The 23,646-nt window shown below is 51.3% G+C and overlaps 1 protein-coding gene and 1 long non-coding RNA gene across 2 annotated transcripts in view; one reads left to right on the top strand and one right to left on the bottom strand.

Moving 5' to 3' along the window:
- Positions 1–15,103: 15,103 nt before the first annotated feature.
- LOC123480833 (uncharacterized) lies at positions 15,104–16,914 on the bottom strand. Its single transcript, XR_006656958.2, has 3 exons — positions 16,680–16,914; positions 15,514–15,651; positions 15,104–15,385 (listed from the first exon to the last, which is right to left on the bottom strand). It is a non-coding gene; the product is annotated as an uncharacterized lncRNA (long non-coding RNA).
- Positions 15,583–23,646, top strand: part of COL26A1 (collagen type XXVI alpha 1 chain) — a 177,126-nt gene continuing 169,062 nt past the window's right edge. The window contains exon 1 of the mRNA XM_053930424.1: positions 15,583–16,307. Within this exon, the coding sequence (XP_053786399.1) occupies positions 16,150–16,307 (158 nt within the window). The 5' untranslated portion in view covers positions 15,583–16,149. The remainder of the gene's footprint in view (positions 16,308–23,646) is intronic.

Here is a 23,646-nt window from a genome sequence, read left to right as displayed (position 1 = left end):
CAGCAGGATACCGTTGCAAACCATGTTGCAGTTAGGCCTGTACGTGCCTCAGTCCTGATGTGTGCTGGTGTGTAGGTAGCATAAATCCCCAGAAATGGGATTGCTGGGTCAAAGGGATATGCACTTTTGATTTGGATAAATAGAACTGAGTTGCCCTCTATCAAGGCTGTGTCATTTTGTACAATACTTCCACGGGCAATGGATGACAGTCCCTGTTCCCTACAGTGCCACCAACAGGCGCTGTAAAATTAACTTTCAAAGTTGCCAGACCAATGATGCCTATGGTTTGAGATTGGGATACTTATGTTGAAAATACCAGCAAACTTCTGTGAAGTGTTTCTGCTCTTACTCATCAAGATAATCCCTATAAAACCTGCCCAGTGAGCACAGGTGTGCGACACAGGCCGGTGGCCCCCGAGGGGAGGAATAGACTTGATCGTGGAAGGGGTTGGACCAGAAATCCTGGGATGTTCCTTCCATCATTATTGTCTGGTTTGATAATATGTCTCATCTATGCATCTCATTTTCTTCTCCCCCCTGATAAAACTACATATTAGGGTCATGGTCTGAAACATTTTGTAGTTGTTTTTCACTTACGGCTCACTTTGATGTCTAAGTACATGTCAACATTTCACGGACCTGTCTGCAGTTGAACTGACTGTGTAAGTTCCCTTTCCCTTGTGTGACAGCCAAGCTGAAGGAAGATGTGTTTGGGTGTGGAGCAGAGCTGGGTGACTTTGGCAGCTCCTGAAGGAGACTCGTTTTGGGAAACAATTCCTTTCTCACACAAAGCAGCGTGGGGATCTGAGAGCAGACCCACTCATTGGCTTTAATCTTGTCTGAAGTCTCCTGGGAATCAATCCAAAAACAAACACAGGGTGTTTCCTCCATCGCTTCCCTTTAAAACACTTTGCTGCCATTATCTAATCAATCTCACAGCAGGTTGTGGAAAGGAAGAGGGTTTTCCTCCTGTCCTGTGCCTGCAGGTCCCCAGGCACAGGGCACTGTGACAGGGAGCAGAAGGCGGATTTCCTGTGGCTTTGCTCCTGTTGGTTGCCTGTGGGAGAGCCCCAGTCCGGGGTGGCTCCTGCCTGCTCTCTGGACATCTTGGTGGATATTTGGGGCTGGCAGTCTATGAGCTGAAGGCCCTTGCCCAGAGTCATTGGCAACTCAGGCTTTCTGAACTCTGTCTAAATACTAGCAGTGTGCCTTTAGGTAAGTGTAAATATCTTTTTAGCTTCTGTGAAGTAGAAATAGTAAGCTGTATGTCACGGGATTCATTAGGAAGATAAAAGGAGAAACCGGATATGAAGATGCTTGACACATAGTAGCCAGACATTAATTCATTCAGGTAAAACTAACTAGCTAACCAACCAACCAAATAACCAACCAACCAACCAACCATACGTCATCGGCAGTATCACTATCATCACCACTACCACCAACAAAATAGTTCAATCCAAGCAGTTCAGTGGCATCCGAAAAACATCACGACAAATTGGAGTGCCGCTGTCCCTGTTTTTGGGTGGGTGGCTGTGCGAGGCAATGACGGGTGTGCAGGGAGTTTAGGCTCCACAGCTGGACCGCCTGAGTTCAAAGCTTGGCTCCACCCCTTCCCAGATGGTGACCTGGAACTAGCTACTTAACTGCTTTGCGCCTCAGTTATCTTGTCTGTAAAATGGCCATAATAACAGCACCTTCGTTGTAGGACTGTTGCGAGAGTAACTGTGCTAGCTCACCTAAGGGACTCAGCTCAGCTCCTGGCGCTGGGCAGAGCTACATCACCGTCAGACTTTATGACTGTGCGCACCTGGCCCAACTCCAGTACAGGGCTGCTGCACGGGCCTGTCTTTCTCCATAGGCACGAGAAGGTGCCAAGACGGGCACTTCGGATCACTGCAAACAAGGAGGCAGGAAGTGGTTCAATTGTGTTGTGTGGTGCCATCAACTGCAGGCTGACTAGCTACATACTTGCCCTGCACAGAGGAGTGCGCCTGTGTGTGTGTGTCAGGAGCAGGTTCCTTTAAGTGCCCCTCCCAAGCTTTTGGCCCATGGCACAGCTCTGGTGCAAAGGCTGGACAGGGTGCTGGGCTGCAGAATGGCAGAGCTGATCACAAAGGCGTGCTTTCTTTTACCTCACTGTGGGAGAAACCTACCCAGTGCCACAGGACAGACAGACATGGGGTCCCTGGGAAATGGGGTGTTGAGGGTCAACATCACATCGATTCTGTCATCAGCCACTTGTAAGGAAGCCTGGAGAGGTTTGGCAAGTTCTTACTTGAAAACAGATCTCTTTGACCCAACTGAAGGCTCCCAAAGTGGTGAAGGGGATTAATCAAATTGTTTGTGACAACGACCATGAAAACAAAAGAATTTAATTTGAAAATTAGGAGCATGTGAAACCTAAAAGGCACAGTTCTGGCCGAATGACTTGAGGCGATTCTCAGCATTCATGTGGGAGGTGTTACGCAGCCAAGGAGAGGCTGGAAAGCGAGAGACAGAGACGCTTTGTCCGCTAAGCTGTAGCGGATGGGGAACAAGGCATCGCAGGGATGGGGGAGAGCCGTCCGTGTTCGCACGATGGAACCAGGGTACAGTGTTGAGTCCTTAGTGCTACGCCCAACTTGAAGTACTTCGCACAGATCAACTCATTTAACATTCTCAACAACCTGATAGGTGGGTACTATTATTATTTTCTGTAATACAGAAGGGAGAATCAAGGCAGAGACTAACTTTCCGAGGCCGTCCCGGATTTGAATGAAGGCTGCCAGATGTGACGCCGGGACCCGAATCCCGGCGCTGCCCCGTACTGCTCCCTTCGTGGTGCCATCGTTAGGGTGGAAAGTGTGTCATTGGGGCCTTGGTGGCGAGCTCTCCTTACCCTGGGAATCGAAGCAAGCTGGCCACCAGACTGTGCATCTCACAGGGAAGCCTCTAAACCTCTCAAAGGGGAAGGGTGCGCACAGACTTCTGTCTCCTACTTCCCTTCCTTCCTCTTCCTCCTCCCCCATTCTCTCCTTCCTTGTTTTCTTCTTAACTTGTTAACACACACAATTTAAAACACATACCCATCGTCTGTTTCAACAATTATCACCCACGCTCAGCCTCATTTTATCTACCATCATCACTTTGTTTTTCTGAGTATTTTAAAGCAAGTCCCAGGCACCATGCCGTCTCACCAGTACACACAAGTGTTTAAAAGACAGGGGCTTTCTAAAAGCACAACCACCTGCCATTATGACAGCTAATAAAGTGACCAACAGTTCCTTAATATCGCCCAATATCCAGTCCACATCCAAATTTCCCTGATTGCCTTTGAGATGTTTTTACAACTGATTTGTTCAAACCAGGGTCCAAACAAAGACCACCCATAGTATCTGGCTGGTATGCTTTTAAAATCTCTGTAACTTAAAAAAAAAATAAGATTGATTATTTTTATTTTTTAAAAGACTTTATTCATTTTTAGAGAGAAGGAAAAGGAGGGAGAAAGAGAGGGAGAGAAACATCAAGGTGTGGTTGCCTGTGGCGCGCCCCCCTGGTGGGGACCTGGCCCACAACCCAGGCATGTGCCCTGACTGGGAATTGAACCGGTGACCCTTTCATTCACAGGCCTGTGCTCAATCCACTGAGCTACACCAACCAGGGCTAACTTTTTTAAATTACCTTTTAATTGTGTAATAGTTTGAGATTTGCAGAAAAGTTACAAAGCTAATACAGGTTCCTGTGCACCTTCATCCAGTTTTCGCTAATGTCAGTATCTTGCATTTGTCAAAAGTAAGAAATTAACATTGGTACTCTACTATTAACTACATTTCAGAGTTCATTCATATTTCATCAGTTTTTCCACCAATGTCCTTTTTCTGTTCCAGGATCCAATCCAATGCGTTTGGTAAGTCTCTTTTAATTTATAACAGCTCACCTTCTTCTTCTTTCTCCTCCTCCTCCTTCTTCTCCTTCTCCTTCTTCTTTTTTTTTTGCCTTCTCGCCATTGATGTTTGGAGCAACCAGGTCAACCGGCTCAGAGAATGTCCTGCGTTTGCACTTGGCAGACGGCTTCCTCCTGGTGGTGTTTAATTTGTTTCTCTCTCCTGTATTTTCTACACGGTCATGGTTAGACGTGGAGGCTTCATTAGACTGGGGTTCCATCTCTTTTTTAGGCATGAATTCTTCCCAGATTGTGTTATCAACCCCACTGTGAGGCACATATGTCTGGAGGCCCCACTCTCAGTGATTGCTGGGGGATCTTTTTTGACCCCACATTACATATTTGTTTTATCTACGACGGCACTTTTTCAAAGCCCAAGTTTCTCTCTTTGGGTCGGTATTCTTTTTACACGCCTTCATATCATTAAGGTCTGCTTCAGTGTCACCTCTTCCCAGAGTCCAACCTCCACCTCTCCATCTAAAGGGTGTTCTCCTTCCCTCCTAACACCTGCCATTTACCAATGGAATTCCTGTTGTTTTCTTGTTTATTGCCCGAAGCCCTGAGCAGAACCTAAGGGTCCTGAGAGTAGGGCCTGTTCACTGAACGCACAGTATATTCCTTTCCAACAGTTTCGTGTGAAGTAGGGAAGTCTCTTCCTCCCCCGATTTAATCTGCTTTGTTAGGGCTTTTCTTTCAAATGATTCTCCTGCTGCAATGAACACATTCTTACAGTTAAGTGCCTTGCATGTTCTAGGCACTCAGTAAATATTTGTCAAATGAGTTGATGCTATCTATGCTGGGGGGTGGGGATCAGAGGTGAGGGAGGTGGGAAGGAGCGCAGGGCAGGCTGAGTGGGGAGTAGTCTGGCCAGGTTCCCCCCTGGGCTCCTCACAATCAGCTTCGTGACTTCACAGCCTCTGCCTCCAGCATGGGTTTGCCTCCTGAGCTCTAGGTTTGTCCCTTAGGTGACCCCCCACCCCCAAATCTCCTTGGATATCCTAGAGGCCCCGCATTCAACACATCCCCAAATGAATTCCTTTTTTTCCCACCTGGCCAGCCCGCTCCTCCATCCCCAGGCTCGGTTCATGGCATTTCTAGAGGTGGGCAGTTTGTACTAAGGGCCTGGACCCTGGAGTCAGACTGCCTGGGTCTGAACCTCAGCTCTGCCCATGACCTCTCTGTGCCTTAGTTTTCCCATCTGTAAAATAGAGATAATAATGGCACGCATCTCATTAGGTTGTTGGGGGAGTAACAGAGTATATAGTTAAGGTGCTCGGGGCAGTGTCTGCATCCCGGAAGCCGGGGCTGTGTGTGCCACACATCATCGCCATTATTACCGCTCTGTGACCTGGGCGGGGACCTGCTCATGGTGCTGCTCATCCAGCACCGCCCAATAGAAATGTAATGTAAGCTTTAGATGGGATTTTGAGTTTTGAATAGCCACACTAAACACATTTAAGGGAATTAAAAAACGTTAATTCTAACATTTTTTAATTTAGCCCAATATATAAAGATATGATCATTTCAACATAGAAGAAACATGAAGGTTATTAGTGAGATATTTTACTTTTTTTAAAACTTTGGAACTACATCTTCAAAACCTGGTGTGTGTGCAGTACCTAAGCACATTCCACGCTGGCCCAGCTGCTTCCCAAGAGCTGGGCGGCCACCTGTGCTGGTGGCCGCGGTATGTGGTGGCGCAGCTCTAACCCATCAGCAGTTTTGTGGATTCTGTTCCCTCAGCAGCACGTCCACTAATCTTTAAGTCGTGCTCTTCGCACTCTCTGCAAGAGCCTCCGAACTGGTTTTCCCAGCCCCTAACCTTCCCTGCTCCTGTTTGCTTTACGTTCTTCACCCAGAGAAATGTTCCCAAAATGCAAATCTGATTATTTCTTGTTTCAGAGGTGCCCCATCCCCTGCAAATGGGACATCTTTGGCCTCCCAAGTCCCTAATGGTGGGTCCCTGTCAGTCCAGCCATATGGCCTCATTTTTTGTCCTCCCCCACATCCTCGCAGCTCGGCTGCCTTCTGTGCCATTCCCTGCTCGGGCTGTTCCCCCTTCTGACACCCTCCTCATTTTCTCACCAGTGAACTCCTACTCATGCCTAACACTTAGCTCGCACAGGGCTCTTCTGAGACACCTGTAGCCCCCAGAGGCTGACCTAGCGGGCGGGTCCTCTGTGGCGCTTCCTAAACACCCTGTGCACGTTTCCGTCTTGGCAGGTGTCATACTGCTTGCACCCGTGGGTTCGCTTATCCGTCTTCCCAACTCCTGAGGACAGAACTATGCCATTGCTTTTGGGTCCTGGGCTCCAAGCCATGTGTAGTTTCATCCTAGCTGCTGCGACTCACCAACCCTGTAAATACGGCTTGTCTGAGATTTATGTGTGTAAAAGGGACCGGTGAGAGATAATTTTAGAAAGGTAGTTGGGGTCAGTTGGGGCCAGATGGTGAAGGGCCTTGACTGCCAGGCCAAGGAGAGTTCAGACTTTATTCTGTAGACAACAGGGAGCCATTGCAGGTATTAGAGGGAGAGCAGCTTGGACAAGGGATAAAGGTATTTTGGCCTGAGGGGCAGGCTCAAAATGAGGTTAAATCCATATGGCACCCTCCGGAAAGGCGTGGAAGGGAATGATATAATCTACATTCTGAAACCATGTTTTCTGAAAGCTACTACTTAGGGATGGGTTGCAGAGTGGAAGTGAAGTAACATACCTTCAGCTTCTATAGGCCAGGTCCTTTTCTGACTTTATATGTAGGAATGTACGTAGGGATGAATTTTCCTAGTGACCCTAGGGGAGAACATTCTCTCCCCCTTACAGAGAAAGAAGGAAACTGAAGCTTTCTTAACCGAGGTTAAGAAAGTTGTTCAAAGCACCCAGAGCAAGTGGTTAAGCTGGGGTCCCGCTGGACCAGAATGCTTGCTGGAGAGCCTGGGGGCCACAGAGGGAGACCAGGGAGAGATTCCAGAAGGACCAGGCAGGCGCTGCACCCTCAGCCCGACACCGGCACAAAGGGTAGCGGCCGCTGGGTGGCACCAGGAGGTGTGTGCTGGACTGTGGGGCTGCTTCCCCACGGCCAAGTCCCCTGGGTGGCCCTGGGAGAGCGCACACACCAGACTGAAAGTGCCTTTGAGTGGAATCAGACAGCTGCACGGGCCTTAGACCAAAATGGGTTACTTGCTTTGTGCCCCTCATCCCCATAAGATTTTGATTAAATTGACAGGGGCTTCTGGTTACAACGGACACCTTAGCTTTAATAATGCCTTGATTTGAAAACCCTCAAAATAATTTTTGGCTCTTTTAGCATGAAAAGATTTCCCTCCAAAGCCTTTAATTTGCAGGCCTCCATTTTTCCAATCAAGGGAAAATCCACAGGACTTTCATAGTCTTAATTAATGACTCTCTAATCAGAGTTCCATTCTGACTGCTTTTTCTCCCCCCTTCCCCCCCTCCCCCACACCTTTTTTTTCTGATTTCTCAATGAAGGGCTTATCTAGAACTTGTTTCAACTTCAAACAGACACTTCATAATAGTAAATTGCAATAAGGTTTTATCAAGTGGAACAGCCCTTCATTCTCTCCCTTTCTTCTGGGCCTTGGGATCAAATCCCCCCCTTAGGGAATACGGTCTGCCTTCCTGTCTGGTTTTCAGCGAAACACGCCTTCTGAGGGGCACAGGGGAGGTGTTGTAGATTCTGTACAGCGGAGGCCTCCACGGTAAGTCCTTGTAGATGATGGTGGGCTGACATTTACAAGGCTATCTGGAGACTTTTGGTTTGAAGGTCACACCTGACAATTCTTTCTTAGGTGCTAAATCCAATAATTTTGGATAAAGATGTGAGCAGGGCAGGCACCAGTCCCTCTCGGAATGAATGGCAAGTTCCGTCCTTGGTCTGGCCATCCACAGGACTCACTCGACATTTTCATTTGTGGTTCTCTCTCTTTTTCTGCCACATACCAAGAAATACGAAGCACAGTTGTGTTGCTCAGGGCCCTAATGCATGTCTTCCAGACACCACCCCTTGGCAGGGCAGTTTGGGCCTGGGTCTCCTCTTCCTGGGGTCTTAGGAGAATGAACTGAATAATTCACTGATTTACCCAGATATCCAGCTAATGTTTTTTAAGCTTTGACTGAGGTGATCTTTACGTCCAGGAGGCGTGATGAGTGGGAAATCACCTTCGGTCTTGGTGTTTGCAATGTGTTGCGGGCAAGATGGCAAATGTGTTAAGAAGTCAGCGTGGCAAGGGGAAGTGGGTCCACAGAGAAGGCTGTGGAAAGATCTCTGGGAGCACAGAGTGGGCTTCAATCCTGTTGGAGGGGTTGGTGAAGAGCTAGATCCTGAAGAAAGCTCACCAGGAGGAGAGAGAACAAGAGTGGAAGAGTGTCTTCGTTTGTTAGGGCAGCTATAACAGAATACACAGACTGGGGGACTTACAAACAACAGACATTTATTTTGCACAGTTCTGGAGGCTGGGAAATCCGAGATCAAGGTGCCGGGAGATGTGATGTGGTGAGCACCTGCTTCCTGGTTCACAGACATCCACCCCCTTGTTAGGGCAGAAGGGATGAGGGAGCTCCGTGGGGTCTCTTTTATAAGGGCACTGATCCCATTCAGGAGGGCTCCACCCTCGGGACCTAAGCACCTCCCAAAGGCCCTGCCACCTAATATTACCGTATTAGGGATTAGGATCTCAACATGTGAATTATAGGGTGGGAGGGGACAGAAACATTCAGTCTCTAGCAAAGGGCATTCTATACAGAGGGAGCAGTCTGTGCAGCCACAGCAACGGGGAAGATCTCGGCCCATTGAGGGACTCCCAGTGTTAGATCTGTGGGTAGATCATGGGGAGAGGGTGCAGGGAAGGGGAGAGGGTGAGAGAGGGATGTGTGTGTTTGAGTAGGGGTGGGGATAGGCAGGAAGACAGGCCAGGAAAAGGTGGTGGAGGACTTAAGGGCCCAGTCAAGGAGGTGAGGATGGGGAGCCAGCAGAGGTCTGTTTCCAAGAGTGAGGGACTCATACTGTATTTTGGAAGGAACTTTCTGGTAGCCACACAAAAGAAAGGATAGAGGGAGGGCACACAGGAGGCAAGGGCACCCTTTAGGGAGTTATTCCAAAAGCCCGTAGAGGGTGTGACAAGATCCGTGATAGCTGGCAGGGGAGGGTGTGTGCAGGGAGAGGATCTCAAAGTTATCTATAGTGGACCAGACTTGCAGACCCCATCAGATATGGGGCGGGGGGGGGGGGCGCTGGATTTCATTCTGGGTGGTGGACACAGGGAGAAATCCATGTGGGTGGGAGCTGGCCCACCGGGCTGAACATGCCCTGCTCACCTCTGCAGATGGGTGAGCGGGCGCTGACATCCAGCCTGGGCTCTATGGGCTGAGCGTACCCGGGGCTGTGTCCTTCCAAATAATGGGGGTACCTTTCCTTAGCCTGTGCAAGTGTGGGCAGGCAGTGACCCCGGAATGGAGTTCAGCTCTTAACCTGCGGAGTTTGAAGGCCGCTGGGAGATGGGGTAAAGATGTCCGAAGGGTGGACCATGGCAACAGCGGAGGGCACTGAGAGGATGGGGGCATTCAGAGCAGCAGGGCCAAGCAGTGGCAGCAGCACTGCCCTGTTGGTCATCGCCCAGGTTGGGAGCTGGTTCCCTGTCACTCCTGTCTTTGGCACACAGCTCTGGTTTTGCTCTGAGTCTGTAATCCCCACCCCGCTCAGCTCTCTGACTTTGGATCTTGACTCCCTGATCAGGCCACCTCTAGCCTGAGCCTGGCCCCCAAAGTCCCACAAACAACAACTTCTCATGGGTTTTGCATGAGCCCTGGACATCTGGGTGGAGCTGGGGGTGAGGATGAAATTCTGGAGTCTGGGGTAGAGGGAGAAGGGTGGCAGGGGACAGACTGCATCACAACACGGAGCCCTCTCTCACCTGCACAGCTCCTTTGGGAGATGGTCTCTCTCAAGCTCTCGTTTGTGCCTGCAGGTACATGCACGCACCTGGCGTGTGTACAGGTGTGCTGGGAGCTCCTTCTCAGCCATTCCACTCCCCAGCCCTGTCAACCCAGCACATAATCCCGCCTTCGCCCCTTTGCTCCTGCCCACAGCACCACTGGACTTTCAGCCTCCACTTGCTCCTGGGAGCTGTTGACTTTGGATCATACGGCATTAGGGACAATGTCTGTTTGTACCCCTCCTAAGGTCCTGTAAGTCCAACTGAGGGCAAAAGTATGTCTAACCTGACTGGGCACCATCAGGGCCTGTGCAGTTTGGTTTGTGACGGATGAGAGTTTGCTCAGTGAGAGTGAAGGACACAGCTAGGAAATAACCCAGGTTGTGCAAAAATGCAGATGGATAAGCATCAAAAGGTCCAACCTTGCCCTCGTGAGGTCATTTTCTAACAGCTTCTGCAGGGCAAAAGGCCACTTTGCACCAAGCCACCAAACCATGCATATGTGACGCTGCGATGACAACTGACATCTCAAAATAAAAGATGTCCAATGTTAGTCCGAGGGTGGAGCGGGTGGAGGAGTTGTCTTCTGCACTCAGGGATCCAGGCTGACAAGGGTCCAGCCCAGGGAAGGTTTGCTGTGACAGGAACTAAGAGAGCCTGGAGAGCCCATACTCCCTCTTCTCTCTTTGGCTCAGAAGTGGCACACCTTTTTTCTGCTCATAACCCCTTGGCCAGAGCTAGTCATGTGGCTCTGCCTGGCAGCAAGGAGGCTTCTGAGGGGGTCTTCTCTGTGTCCAGAGCGGACAGAAGATCCAGGCATTGGTGAGTACCAGTGGAGTCTACCACACTTATTCATGTTTGTTTGGGGGGAAATTCTACAGTTGTTTAGATCCCTTTCTTACCTTTAGGGTCTAGAATCACAGTCTAAGGGCCATCCGTAGTGCTTTCTGCTTAATTACGTTTCTACCAGTTGTTACCTGACTCTTTGCCTGGGTCCCTCTAGTGGTGGAGAGCTCACCCCTTGCCACCCCCACCCCAGCCACCATGCAGCTCAATCTAACCTATTACAAAGTACTTCCTTATATTCAGTTGACATCTTTCATCCATTGGCCCCCAGTTCATCCTCAGACAAGTTTAATTCTTGTTTCCTGCATGGCTTGGAAAAGCTGGATCACTTCCCCTAGTCTCTCCTTTTCTAAATTGAACATCCCTCCCCTACCTGCCCTGGCAGCTCTGCTTTTCACTCACGGATGGTTTATATTACCACCAGCTCTATGGTAGGAGCTCCGAGTGCTGAACAGCAGACCTGGGCAGTGACAGGGTTGTGGAGAGCTGGGTGGGGGGAGTGCTGGGCAGATTCCCCACTATAAGTCCTCAGCTTGGGGCACTTTTGGGTGGGACATCGTGATGTGGATTCATTGTCTGAACCTCCTGCCACCTTCATGTGTGTGCCAGGGTAAAGCTTGTTAAGTCAGCATTGTAACACCCCTGGGCGTTGCCGCTTTTTTGTTCTATAGCTTTAGTCCCCTGCGACGGGCTGAATGTTTGTGTGAATCCCCCACCTCCCCATGCCTACGTTGAGATCCTAACCCCCAAAGTGATGGCATTAGAGGGCCAGGCCTTTGGGAGGTAATTAGGTCATGGGGGTGGAGCCCTCATAGATGTGATTAGTGCCCTTACAAAAGGGACTCCGGAGAGCTCCCTTACAAAAGGGACTCCGGAGAGCTCCCTCACCCCTTCCACCCGGTGAAGACACAATGAAGAGATAGCTATCTCTGAACTGAGGAGCAGGCTGCCACCTCACACTTAATCTGCCATTGGCTTGATCTCAGACTTCCAGGCTCCAGAACTGTGAGAAATAAATTTCTGTTGTTTATAATTCCCCAATTAATGGTATGCGGTTATAACAGCCTGAGCAGACTAAGATATGCCCTTCCATCATTTATCACCAAGTAATCTCATTAAGCTCCTAGGGAGGCATTTGTTTAGCTGGAGCTACATCAGCCAGCAGTCAAACTTCTTATCACCAATTTTCGTTGGGCTTTCAGCATGGGCAATTGGGCACACTCCATATCTTATAGTGTGTTTTAGGTTTTGCTTTCAGTACTTTTTTTTGTAAAACTTCTGTTTAAGATCATGGGCTATTTTGTAATAGACACCTATTTTGCTGTCTTCTGGATGCCTAAATTTCACTGGCAACTTTTGGACAAACAGGTAGGCTTACACTTGTAGGAATGCTGAGCAAAGAAGAGTTCCCTTTTACGGGGCCTGGGTGGAATTTTGGGGGTGTCTATGTAAAGAAAATTCAGGGTCAATTGCCAAAATATCCATGTTCTGATCATATTTTGCCCTGGTCAAGCACAAGTTTGGAGCAGAACAAAGCAGCCCTTCTGTTGTGACCTTCCCGCTACCTTGAGTCAATGCCAGCCCACTTCTGTGCAGCCCTGGCATCAGAACAGCTGGGGACGTGAGCTGCTAGAGAAATCAGCATGAAAATCACTCTGTTCCTACGCAGCCTCCCTGAACCTCTAGGAGAACTGCAGAATCCGTGTCCTACAGGGCAATCCGGGGGGGGGGGGGATTTCTGTTTTAGATTAACAGGAAAATTTATCGTGCCAGAAGGTCAATATTTACCTTGGCTCCAGCTTGATGAGTATTTACTTCTTTGTTCGGTGGCTCTCTCTGCTGACTTCAGCAGAAGCGAAGATCTGCTTTTTGTCTGCTGGAGAGGATGCTGACTGATCTTTTCTTATCAGAAAGGCCTGGAAACACAGTTGCAGAGGAGCCCACTTCTCTGGTGGTGATGGGGGGTGGGTTTGTCTTCTTCCACCAAGAAATCTGATCCCTCTTTGTAGAAACAACCTCGGTTCTAAGGTGCCTTTGAACTTACGGAAAGGAGAGAGCACAGGATCCCAGAAAAATCACTTTTTCTCTCATCTCCTCATCTGGAAGATCCGGATTTTGAGAACGCCTGCCTGTCTGTGTTTGAGGAAGTAAGAATTTAGTGAAACACACCGGACTCTTATTTGTCCAGTTTTTATTTTATCGAGGTTTCTGGGGTAGGTAATCAGCAAAGGTCATCAAGGAATTGGGGAAGAAGGTGCCAGCTCTACAACAGGGTCCCAGCTCCAAGCCTTTAATCCTCACTTTCTTGGACTCTTGGGAACAATGGTGTCTGCCTCTACTGAGATTTGCACATGTATTTAGGGAGTGCGGAGGGCGTAGTTTGAAATATAGAGACAAGCACGGTGTGGAGGGCTGATCAGAGGCCACCCAGGGATGCTAATATTTGAAATGCTACAGGTCTGCCCAGGGCACAAATGTGCCGGTGTTTCCAGGGCCATTCAAACATCCCCACTCTGGCTGCCCACTGCCAGTGTGTCTCCTATTGCAAAATAATGTAAATGGCGTGCCCTACCCAATAACATTTCACTACAGTATCTATTTTAAAATGAAGTTTTGTTTTAAATTGTTGACCACGGAGTTAAGAGGTATTGGGTTATCCTGGGACTCCGGGTCTTTGGAGAAATCTCTGAGCACTTCCAGGTATGAACCGACTGGCTGCTCCAACCCTGGGGGTTGGAGAAAGGTGTGTTCTTTAATTCTATCTCTCACCAAAGCCTAGCAAATATTCAATAATAATAATTAAGCTCATTGATCATTACAATATGTCAGGTGCACCATTCCAAGTACTTGATGTGAATAATTCACTGGATTGTTTTTAGCAAATCCATACATTAGGGGCTGCTGTTGTTGTTGTTATTACACATAAGGATGCTCAGAGAGGTTAAATAACTTATCCACGGTCACACAGCTGGTACTTAAGAGTTGGACTCTACTCACTGGAGTTCTGGGCGGTGGTGGGCAGTTTACAGTGTGGTGCCACAGAATCTTTCTTCACTCTTGTTGGCTCCCGTGGCCCTGCTGGGGGTGCTGCAGCTGAAATCTTGCCTACAAGAGTGACGGTTTGGTAAGGTTGGGTATATCCACCATTGCCTTGGAGATGGGAGTGAAGGATGAAGGGAAAGGAGAATCACAGAAGGTCAGAGCTGGAAAGGTCTTTGGAGACAAGCTAATCCATTCTTCATCGTTTGCTCCAGGTCACTCAGTTAGTTCGTCAGGGAGACAGGAGCCAACCTGGGTCTTCTTGGTCTGGGTAATGCGGGTAATAACACATCTCTTGATTGTATGCATCTTTGTCTTTTATCCCTCACCATCTAAATCGAATCACCTACTGCTTGCAGACCATTTGTCTATACTGCCTATTGCCTTTTGAAGGGGAAAAGGCCATTTTAATGCCTTCCTAAAGAATAGCATGAGCACCTTGAGGGTGAGAACTATGTTATTTGCTTCTCTAAGAGCCTTCACTGCACCTGGCCCCATGCTGGACACAGAGATTTCTTGGTACAGGTTCACAGGGCCTGAATGAGCTTAGCATCCTGGAGCGGAGAGGAGGGCCAAACTTGGACAACGGCCTCAGTCCTGAAGTTTCTGGGATGTATTCATTCTTCCCCTAGAGCTTTCTGTTCTCAAAGAATCCTGCAATAGTTGTAGTAGTATTCTCCCTTCCTCTCTTTGGTCCCTCTAACTTGGGTGCAGCCCCAGGCATTGGAAAAATGGATTTAAGATAAAAAGCAAACGTCTTGTTCCCTTACTGTAATATCTGCAGCATGAAGCCAATTCACAGCAACATGGAATTTTCTGGTCTTTAAGATCTCATTATGCAAGTAAAGGAGGGGAAGGAGGAAGACCTAATGCTTACAAATTTCTGGGTCAGGGGGATGACCTCACCACTTATTGTGTGTTGGCCAGCTGCCCACGGAGCACAGTTCAGATTCTTTTGGGGGGAGGCACTGAGAGTTCCTTGATAACCCAAATTCTCCAAATCTTTTAGGCCTTGCCAGAGGGGTGAAGAGCGAGAGGAAGGAAGTGGTCCTAAGTCCCAGTTATGTTTCCCACGAGGGGCTGTCCACTCTGAGATGCGCTCTACCCATCCTGATTTCTAGGCGGAGACTCTGCACTTGGGAAGCGTGGACGTTCCATTTAAAAGACCCCGGCAGGATCTGAGGGAACTGAGTTGATAAGGACGGGTAGCCGGGGAGAGGTGGAGTGGGTTGGGTATGGTATCCCGGGATGTGTACTCCAGGGGTACCTACGGGACATGTACACATGGGGTATGTATTGGAATATGCAAACAAAAACGCAAAAGCCAACGGCCATTTGTTGCATAAGCACTTCCATATTTGATGCTTTCTCTCCAGTCCTACAGGTATTTTACAGACTGTTCCACTGTTAGCAGGGGCAGAGCCCACCTCAGGGCCTCTGCCAGCCCCTAGGATGTTTTGGGGAGAATTAGAAAAAGACTCCCAACTTGGGGAAGGAGGCGCAGGAGGGATTCAGGTCGCATCTGTCTCTTAGGCAGGGTAAAGTGCCGGAGGGATCCTGCAGCCCAGAAAAGGCCAACTTGTGGCGTAGAGTCCGTGTGTCAGCTGGGACTCAAGCCCCTTCATCTGTAAAAGGTGAGAATGTATTACACTTTCCCCAGCATTTTGCCAGATTGGATGACTCATGCATCTGAGATTCTAGGGACCAATCTCCCCCAAACTGAGAGCTTCTCTCATTCCCAGCTACTTCTCACCTGAAGGGACAGCTGTGGAGGTTAAGGGCTGAAGGTGAAAGATGGGGAGACTGGGTGTGCAATGGTTTGGTCCAAAGAACCCTGGACAAGGAGCGTGTATTTTTCTGGCTTCACGTTTTCGAGCCTCAGTTTCCACCTCTGAAAATGGAGAGCGCCTGATAGACCAGTGTTGTGGGGATTTAAACAACTTTCCCAGGTGAAGTTGCCAGGCAAAGAGTGGGCGCTCCACAAGAGTTTGCGGACCCTGAGCGGGTTTGCTTGGGAAGGTTCTAGAGTGTGTATCCGGGGACCCTGACGCAAGGTCTGGTTTTCGGGGCTTTTCGGCTTCTGGGACGCCCAGCGGAGTTCGAGCCCCAGTTCTGCGGCCACTGCCGCCTCCTGGGCCCCGGGCCGCCGAGGGTTAATGAGAAAGCCCCACGCCCCCTTTGACGGCGTAGAGCCCACCTCGCTGAATTTTAAAAGGCGGCCCCGGAGAGGCGTGGGCGCCCCCCAAACACTTTCAGCTCGGACCCGGGCTCCGCTCGCCGGCTCCCTCGCTCTTCTCCGGGCGGGGGCAGGGCGTTCGGTCGCGTCGCTGGTGCGCTCCCCCGCGTCCTCCCGCCTGGGGCTGCGGGTCCCCGCAGGCGACCGCGCAAGATGAAGCTGGCTCTTCTCCTGCCCTGGGCGTGCTGCTGCCTCTGCGGGTCGGCGCTGGGCACCGGCTTTCTCTACCCCTTCCCGGCGGCAGCCCTGCAGCAGCACGGCTACCCCGAGCCGGGCGCCGGCTCCCCCGGCAGCGGCTACGGGGGTCGCCGGTGAGTATCGAGGCCAGAGGGGCCTGGGGACGCCGGGCGGTCGAGGATTGGGGGCCGGGGACGCGGAGTGGTCGAGCGCTGGAGACAAGGACAGTGGGGGCGGGGGGAGCGGGGCCGGGGACGCGGGGTGGCCCACGCCTGCGGATAAGGACAGCGGGGGCTGGAGGCGCGGGACCGAGGGACTAGAGGTGCGGGGCCCACCCTCTCTCCCCTTTTCCTTGTCCTCCCAACCTTCTCCCCTTCGGGTCCCGGCTTCGGGTGGAGGTGGCCGAAACCTGAGGCAAGGCCAGGGGGAGGCGGCCGTGGGCTGAGCAGGGTTGGATGGCTGGGTCCCGGGACGTCCCGCGACTCACGTGGCGCCGCCGCGCTCACCTGCGCGACCGCGGCTTTGTGTTGGGCAGCAGGTTCCCGGGTTGCCGAGGCCGCTCGTCCCCGTCCCCCGCCTCTTTCGCAGGCTGCCCAGGGGCACCGAAGAGGCAATTCTGTCCGATCCTTGGGGCTAGGCCCACGGAGGAGCCTCGGCTGCGGACGCCGAGCCGCCGGGAGACACGGAACCGGCTCGGCTCGGACGGATCCGCGGTGGGTCTCGGTAGGGGCCGGGTCCCAGAGCCCGCGGGGCCGGCACCCGCGGCGGCCTCCTCCTCCTCCGGCAGGTGGCGCCCTGGCCACCCCAGCGAAGATCAGGGCATAGTCTCCCCGCGCGGCGGTTGAATTCCTCTAGAAAACTTGTAAGCACGCAAGTGTAAGTTGCCAAACGCCTCATTTGCGCAAATCAGTCGAAATTAACTTTCTCCCATTTAATACTAATTACTACTCACACGGCTGTCGTAGTTCTCTAAAACGCACAACCTGCATTCGAAGCATCCTTCTTTTGATCCTAAAACCGTTCCAGGGTTAACGTTTGGAGTATTATCTTTCCTTTAAGCAAGGAAACTGAGGCCCAGAGAGAGGCGCCCAGTTCAGTGGCAACTCAGGAATGACTTCCTGTGCTTTCTGGCACCATTCTGCTTATTGCTCTGGAGGAAGGCAAGAGACAGACCCCAGGCCTTTTCTCCTCCTGGTATTTACCAAACTTGGGAGGGCAACCACGATGAATTCTGGCAATGTCGTACAGGAAGGAGACAGGGATATTTTGTGCTGGGAAGGACATACGCTTCGCGGCTGGATAAGAAGGCGAGACTCCGAAAAGCTTATAGAAATGCTTCTGCGTGCACTTTTATTTCCCCCATTCTGTTTGGAAATACTTACCCAAAGGCTCTATTCTCCAAACATCCATGGTAGTGTGGCCTCTGCACAATTCCATGTGAGAATAATCCAAAAAATAAGCTTTTCATGTTGCAGCATGATATGTATACCATGACCTCATTTACGAAAAAAATTCTGATCTTTGTCTGGGTGTATAAGTGCCTGGGAAAAAAGTTTGTAAGAAACATTTTCCATGGTTACCTATATGGAGAGACCTGGGGCTGGGGTGGGGAGGAGGGAGAGAGTAAAAGAGAAGTTTGATTTTTTTCCCTCCGTCTGCATCTTGTTTGCATAGGCGTGTATATTCATGCATTACTTTTGTAGTTAAATAGTGTGGAAGGAAAAAAACGGTTCCTGCAGCCAGGAATATGCATTCTGAGAGGAGCTGAAGGTGAAGTCCATGAAGAGAGTGAGTGAATAATCACGTTCAGGGAGGATCTGGATGAATTTGTGGAAAACAGATTCCCAAATAGAATACTAGGAGGTGTTACGGAGGCTTGGGGCAGGTTCCAGATCTGGAGATTGATGCTCCAGAGTGTAACTGAGCCTTTCCATGCAAAGCCCCATGTGGGCATTGCAGGCTTCAGCTGGCCTGGTCGCCCATTCTTCTGTCTCATCAGTCACAGGTGGCCTGTGTCCTTGAGATTCAAGAGCCTCAGAAGCAGAGGGCTTGGGGACAGCGTTTGGAATGGTGCACTTCACGGCTTTGGCTGTGTACATTTGTTTACAGTGGCTTGGTCTCAGTTGACAGGCAAAGCCGCAAAGCTGTTTTCGACAGTCTTCCTTTATTTCATGGTATGGCTCCTGTCGGTACCTGAGTTTTGGACACGGCCCTCATCTCTGTGTGTGTGTGTGTGTGTGTGTGCCTGTGCCTACCCCCCTGGGCCAGGCGTCCCCATCTGACGTGTTAGGGGTGTCTTGCCTTACTCAGGAGTGCTCTGCTCTGGCCACCTCCATCAGAAGCCACTTGGTTAAGACATTTTGGCAAAAAGAAAAGGACCCCAATTCCTCAGAGGGCTGTTTCCAGTAGAATCTTTCAGAGTCGTTCAGATGCCAAATAAAAGCTGAAGGGAAATGCAACATTGACTGACTGCAGGGCTGCGATATGGACTGAGGCCCCAACTACCCTCCGCCTCCCCACCCCCCGGCCCCCAGTGCCCCAGTTCTTCCATTCTAACCAATAAAGAGCATACATTTGGGACACTCTTTAAAGTATGCAAATCTCACCCTCTTCCCTCACTCCCTCCCACAGGTGTTTATTAAGGGTCTCGTCTGTTGTCTCCCGTTCATCTCTGTATCCAGCCTGGAAGGGGCCAGAACCGCAGCGGGTGATTGGGGCTCAGGGCACGAGACGTAAGACCAGAGGAGGGCCAGACCCCATCCGTGGTGCACACCTCCCAGGTGGAGAAGGGAGAAGTTTTACTTTAGATAAAAGATAAAGTTTTAGTATTAATTCTCAGAGAGTACTCCCCTCAGGGGAGTCAGGAGAGCTGTGGGACCGGCTAGACTTCGGCAGAGGGGGGGTGAGTGTGTCCGGAGAGCGGGTTCGTGGGCCAGGGGACAAAGCACAGTGCTGCTTTTTGCTTCTCCCCTGAAGAATGACACTCACTCTACAAACCACTTACTCCTGTACAGGGCCTGGGGCCCAAGGACAAAAGGAAGTCACTTACTGTCAGGCTAAATATCTAATGATGGTTCAATAAGTAGGTTACGCAGGTTCTGTTGCCAGCCTTGATGAGCGTGCCTTCACAATGACTTGGGAAGCCAGGTTCCTCTGAGGAGTTCTTAGATGCCTTAGAATTCTGCTCTGGAAGATGTCGAGGGAGAGGGCTGGCCCTGGCCCATCTTTTACCCTGGATGCCTCTCACCCTGTGAGGGTTATGCACAGGCTTACAGACCCCTCAACCTGCATGTCCAAGTTCAGTCCACACCCCTTAGCCTCAGAAGGATGGCTTGGGAGACACGGCCCTGAATTTGGACTTGGGAACATTTGGGTGGGGAACCTGCGCCCCCAGAGCTGGGTCTAGAAAGAGGCAGGGGACTGGGTGGGTACTTCCTCTTGGCCCCACAGACTCGTCATTGCATGGGAGGGACGCATGAAGCTTCCAGGAACCCTACAATGCCTGGTCATTGCTCCTGCTTGTGACGTGTGGACGGCCGTTGTCTACAGCATTATTCCATAAGGGCTGTGAAGTGGTTCTAGTCTGGTCCTGACATTTCTTTTTCATTCCCTTACTGGAATACTGTATACATAATGCTACTATTATCTCCTGTTTGTCGGTAGCCACGTTGGACTGCTTCTTTTTGCAGATCTAAGCGCGTGTGTATCTGCCTCTTCCTCTTCTCACACGGCGGTGGGGTGCTGGCTGTCCGTCCCGCGCTGGGCCTGTTTTGCTTTACTCTGCTGTGGAGGCTGCTCTACGTCAGGACATAGATACCTTCTGCATTCATATTTCTTTCTCGGTTTAAAAAATTGTGGTTAAAACACATGTAACAAAATTTACCATCTCAGTCACCCTCCGTGCCCAGTTCGGCGGTGTCACACACACTCCCACGCGCAGACCTGCTCCTGTCTCCTGCACTCGTTCCCGCAGCCCCACCTTCTGTGGGCCGGGAATGGCTGCGGTCTCTACGGCCGGCCCCACACGGAGAGACGCTGCGTGTTCTTTTGTCACACACAACGCCACATTATATGTTTTGTGCATTATTCGTTTCATATTTTTGCAAACGAATCTTTAGTGTACATTTTTTTAAAGTGAGCGTTCTGAGTGGAAAGGAAAATGCCTGCGTGATTCTGTTAGTATCCGATCACCCCCCGGAGCAGTTCTGTCATTTTACATTCCCATCAGCAGTGTTTCCTAGGAGGCACGTTTGAAGCCATTTCACGGTGCTGGGTGGAAGGGGCCTTGCGGGGGTGAGCATCAACGTCCCTGGCCTATACCACCTGCAAGCCTGGGCCACCCCTAACATTTGTGGGGCCTGGGGCTACGGTACAGATGAAGGCCCACACACCATAGGTCTAAATATTTAAAAGTTATAAATCAAGCTTACAAACGGTTAGAATTTATTCTGTCATTGACCTTGACAAACACACCCTCCTAATGACCCTGGGGGGGGGGGTTAGGTTCACATTTAGAACTCCTGGCTTTTTTGAATTTTGTGCTGGCCTCAGTGGCTCAGGGAGAGTCGCCCTTCCCTTTCCTTCCTGTCCTACCTCGCCCCTGGTATGCACACACTGTGGACATCTAGCCCCAGTCCCGGCTCCTGCCCTCACCTTAACAGCGGCCCCTTGGCCATACCTCAGGCTCAGCCGTATGGGAAGGGAATCCCAGGCCCCTGGACACCTACGCTTGTTCTGCACCAACGGAGGGAGGACGTATGTACTCCAAATCCTTGCCAGTTGGGTGACCTTTTCCCAAGTGTCCCCAGTCGTGAAGGCTGCATCACAGTGACCGGGTGAAGTTGTCTGCACCCAGATGTTCTGTTCTTGTGTCTTCGCCACCTCGGCTGCTCTTCATGCCCCAGCAGATGGAGTGCCGAGGGGGACAGCACTCGCCCGCCTGTTTGGGGCCCAGCCCAGGGCTCAGAATAGAGTTGGGCCGTTGTGTTGAGTGGAGCAAATCGCATCCACCAAAGACCCGCTGGGGCCATGAGTATGGAGTGGATGTGGGTCCTAGCAGGGGTCACTTTGCAGTCACTGCGGCGTGGTCCTGCCCTGGTCCTGGACATACACAGACCCCTTTCAGAAAAGACGAGATGCACCAGGAGGGAAGCCTCCAGGGCTGTCCACGGGAGCTTTTTTCCTGCTCTTTTCAAAACACAGCTATCTTCTGGCCTGACGTTCAGGATTTTTACCCCTTTTTAGATGATTCTAAGAAGCGATAGCATGGAATTCAGAACTTGCGACTGCTTTGTGATTTCCATTTAGAAGCTCACTGGCAGTCAGTTTGGGAAAGGGCCTGACCCCTGATGTGACGACTCTGCTGCACTGGGGCCATCCCTCCCCTCTTCCCCCTTCCCCGTCTTTGCCCCACCGCCTTCCTCCTCCCTTCAGGTCCCCCCAGGCAGGGCCGTTTGGCCAGTTCAGGGACCAGGGCCTAACGTTAAACAGGCCCCATGCTTGGGATTTAATGCTTTGTGCTCACTGTTTGAAATTCTCATACTCTTATCTTTAACTGTGTGCTCTGAGAGGGAGGTCTGAGGGGACAGCGGAGTGACTCGGGGACTTGATCCCCACCCAGCCTGTGCCACGGCCCACCTCTCATTGCCTCTTATCACCGCTTCCTACCCCTTCCTTGGGGGGGGTTCTCAGCTGTTTGCTCCTCACCCTCTGGCACCCCAGGCCCACTGGGCCTCCCTCTCTATACCGCTGCTTCCCTCTGCCTCTGGCTAGCGCCTGGGTGTGGCCTCAGGGAGGGTCAGATTGGGTGCCTGCACCCCATGACGTCCTGGGTGGCTGCAGTCTCTGCCCTGGTCCGGCAGCGCCACAGAGTGTTCAGTGGGGTGACCTGGCAAAGGAGATCCTCTTGTCACCCTGGCTTCTAGCGTGTCTTGAGGCAGAGATGGCAGTACCCTTGGAGGGTTGCCTGTCTGCTCTAGGTTGGTGGGTCCTTAGGAAGGGCCTGGCCTGAGTCCCCTGCCTCCGAGCTCGCTGCCGAGCAGGGCACCGAGCTTCCGTACCATGGCTGGTGGGGAGGGCTGCACACAAGCGTGCTCGAACACCCTGGAGTTGCAGGGAGGGGTGCACTTGCGCCCCCCATCCCCGTGCCCGAGGGGGTGCATGTGAAGCAGTACGCAAACAGCAGGTCAGGAGAGAGAGGCTTAAGGAGCAAGGGGAAAGCTCTGTGGTTTAGTATTTTCATGACACGCTGTCCCCAGCTTTTTAAGTGGGAGGTCCTGCATGGTTTTTGTTCTGCGCTGTGCTCCACAAATTAGCTAGCCGGTCTCGCTCCCATGTTTTAGGAACAGCTTCCCCCGAACAGCAGAGCACTGGTGGACTCGTCAGGGTAAACTGGGGAGATAAGAGAATTGGATATCCAGACCTACTCTTGACTCAGGAAGTCTAGGGCCTGGAGACGTGTTTTAATGGCTTTCCAGGTGCTTTTTTGTGGTGCAGCCAGGTTTGGGAAGCACTGCACGGAGAACGAAGTTTTTTGAGAGTCTTTCATCATGACCCATACGAAGAAATGCCTTTTATATGGGGACTGAGGACGCCTGCCCGCGCACGCATACATACACATCTGAAACAAGTTTCACAAAGTAATGCTTACTGTTACCATATGTGATTCTCTCTTTTTTATTGTATTCTATCTAGTTCATGAAGTAATGCTTGCCAAGACTCAGCAAATTGATTCCACAGACCCTGTAGGTTAAGACCTGCAGTGGGAGACCCCACTCCCTGGGGGAATGCAGGGGTCTCTTCGCCTCCCGAGCCCCCCAGTTTCCTTGACTGGCCCTCCAGACTCTCACTCTGGGGTCTCTTTCTTGTTTCAGTGGAGCCGGGGTGCTTGGTGTGCCACTTCCTCACCCCCAAATGCCTCTCCCGTACCTGGGCTCTACCCTCTGCCGCGGCAGCCTTCCTTCAGGAAGCCGTCTGGACCGCCCGCTCTGTTCACCTCTCCGAGGGCAGCTCCCTGAGCCTCTCGTATCGTGATTGATTGTGGGGTGGGTGCCGAGAACTCACTTCCCACGTCCCTTCCCCTCCCTGTAGGTGGAATCATTTCTCCTACCCGTTTCTGCCCAACCATAGCCCCGACCAGCCACCTGGGACATGAGTGCACGGGCCTTAGCTGCCCGCCGCCCATCCCTGCCTCTTGGGGATGGGAGCTTACCCAGGCCAGGCAGTTCACTACCCAACCTTCACTGGCCCACAGGAGGCAGGCTGGAGCTGGGGACTGAAACGGAGGGCAGGGTCCCTGCCCCAAGACCTGTGCAGGTACCCTGATGCCTTACTTTTAAGAAGTTACTCTTGAGCACCTACTGTGTCCTTGGCACTGAGGGTAGTGAGATGATTGATAATTCAGACCCAGCCTCTGCCCTTGATAAGCTCAGAGACTGGTGGGGCAGACAGACCCGTGAGCAAGTGTGGAATTTG

Source organism: Desmodus rotundus, chromosome 1 (genome assembly GCF_022682495.2).
Source record: "Desmodus rotundus isolate HL8 chromosome 1, HLdesRot8A.1, whole genome shotgun sequence".
In the NCBI taxonomy this organism is placed as follows: Eukaryota; Metazoa; Chordata; class Mammalia; order Chiroptera; family Phyllostomidae; genus Desmodus; species Desmodus rotundus.
This window is presented reverse-complemented; position numbering and strand designations above follow the sequence as displayed.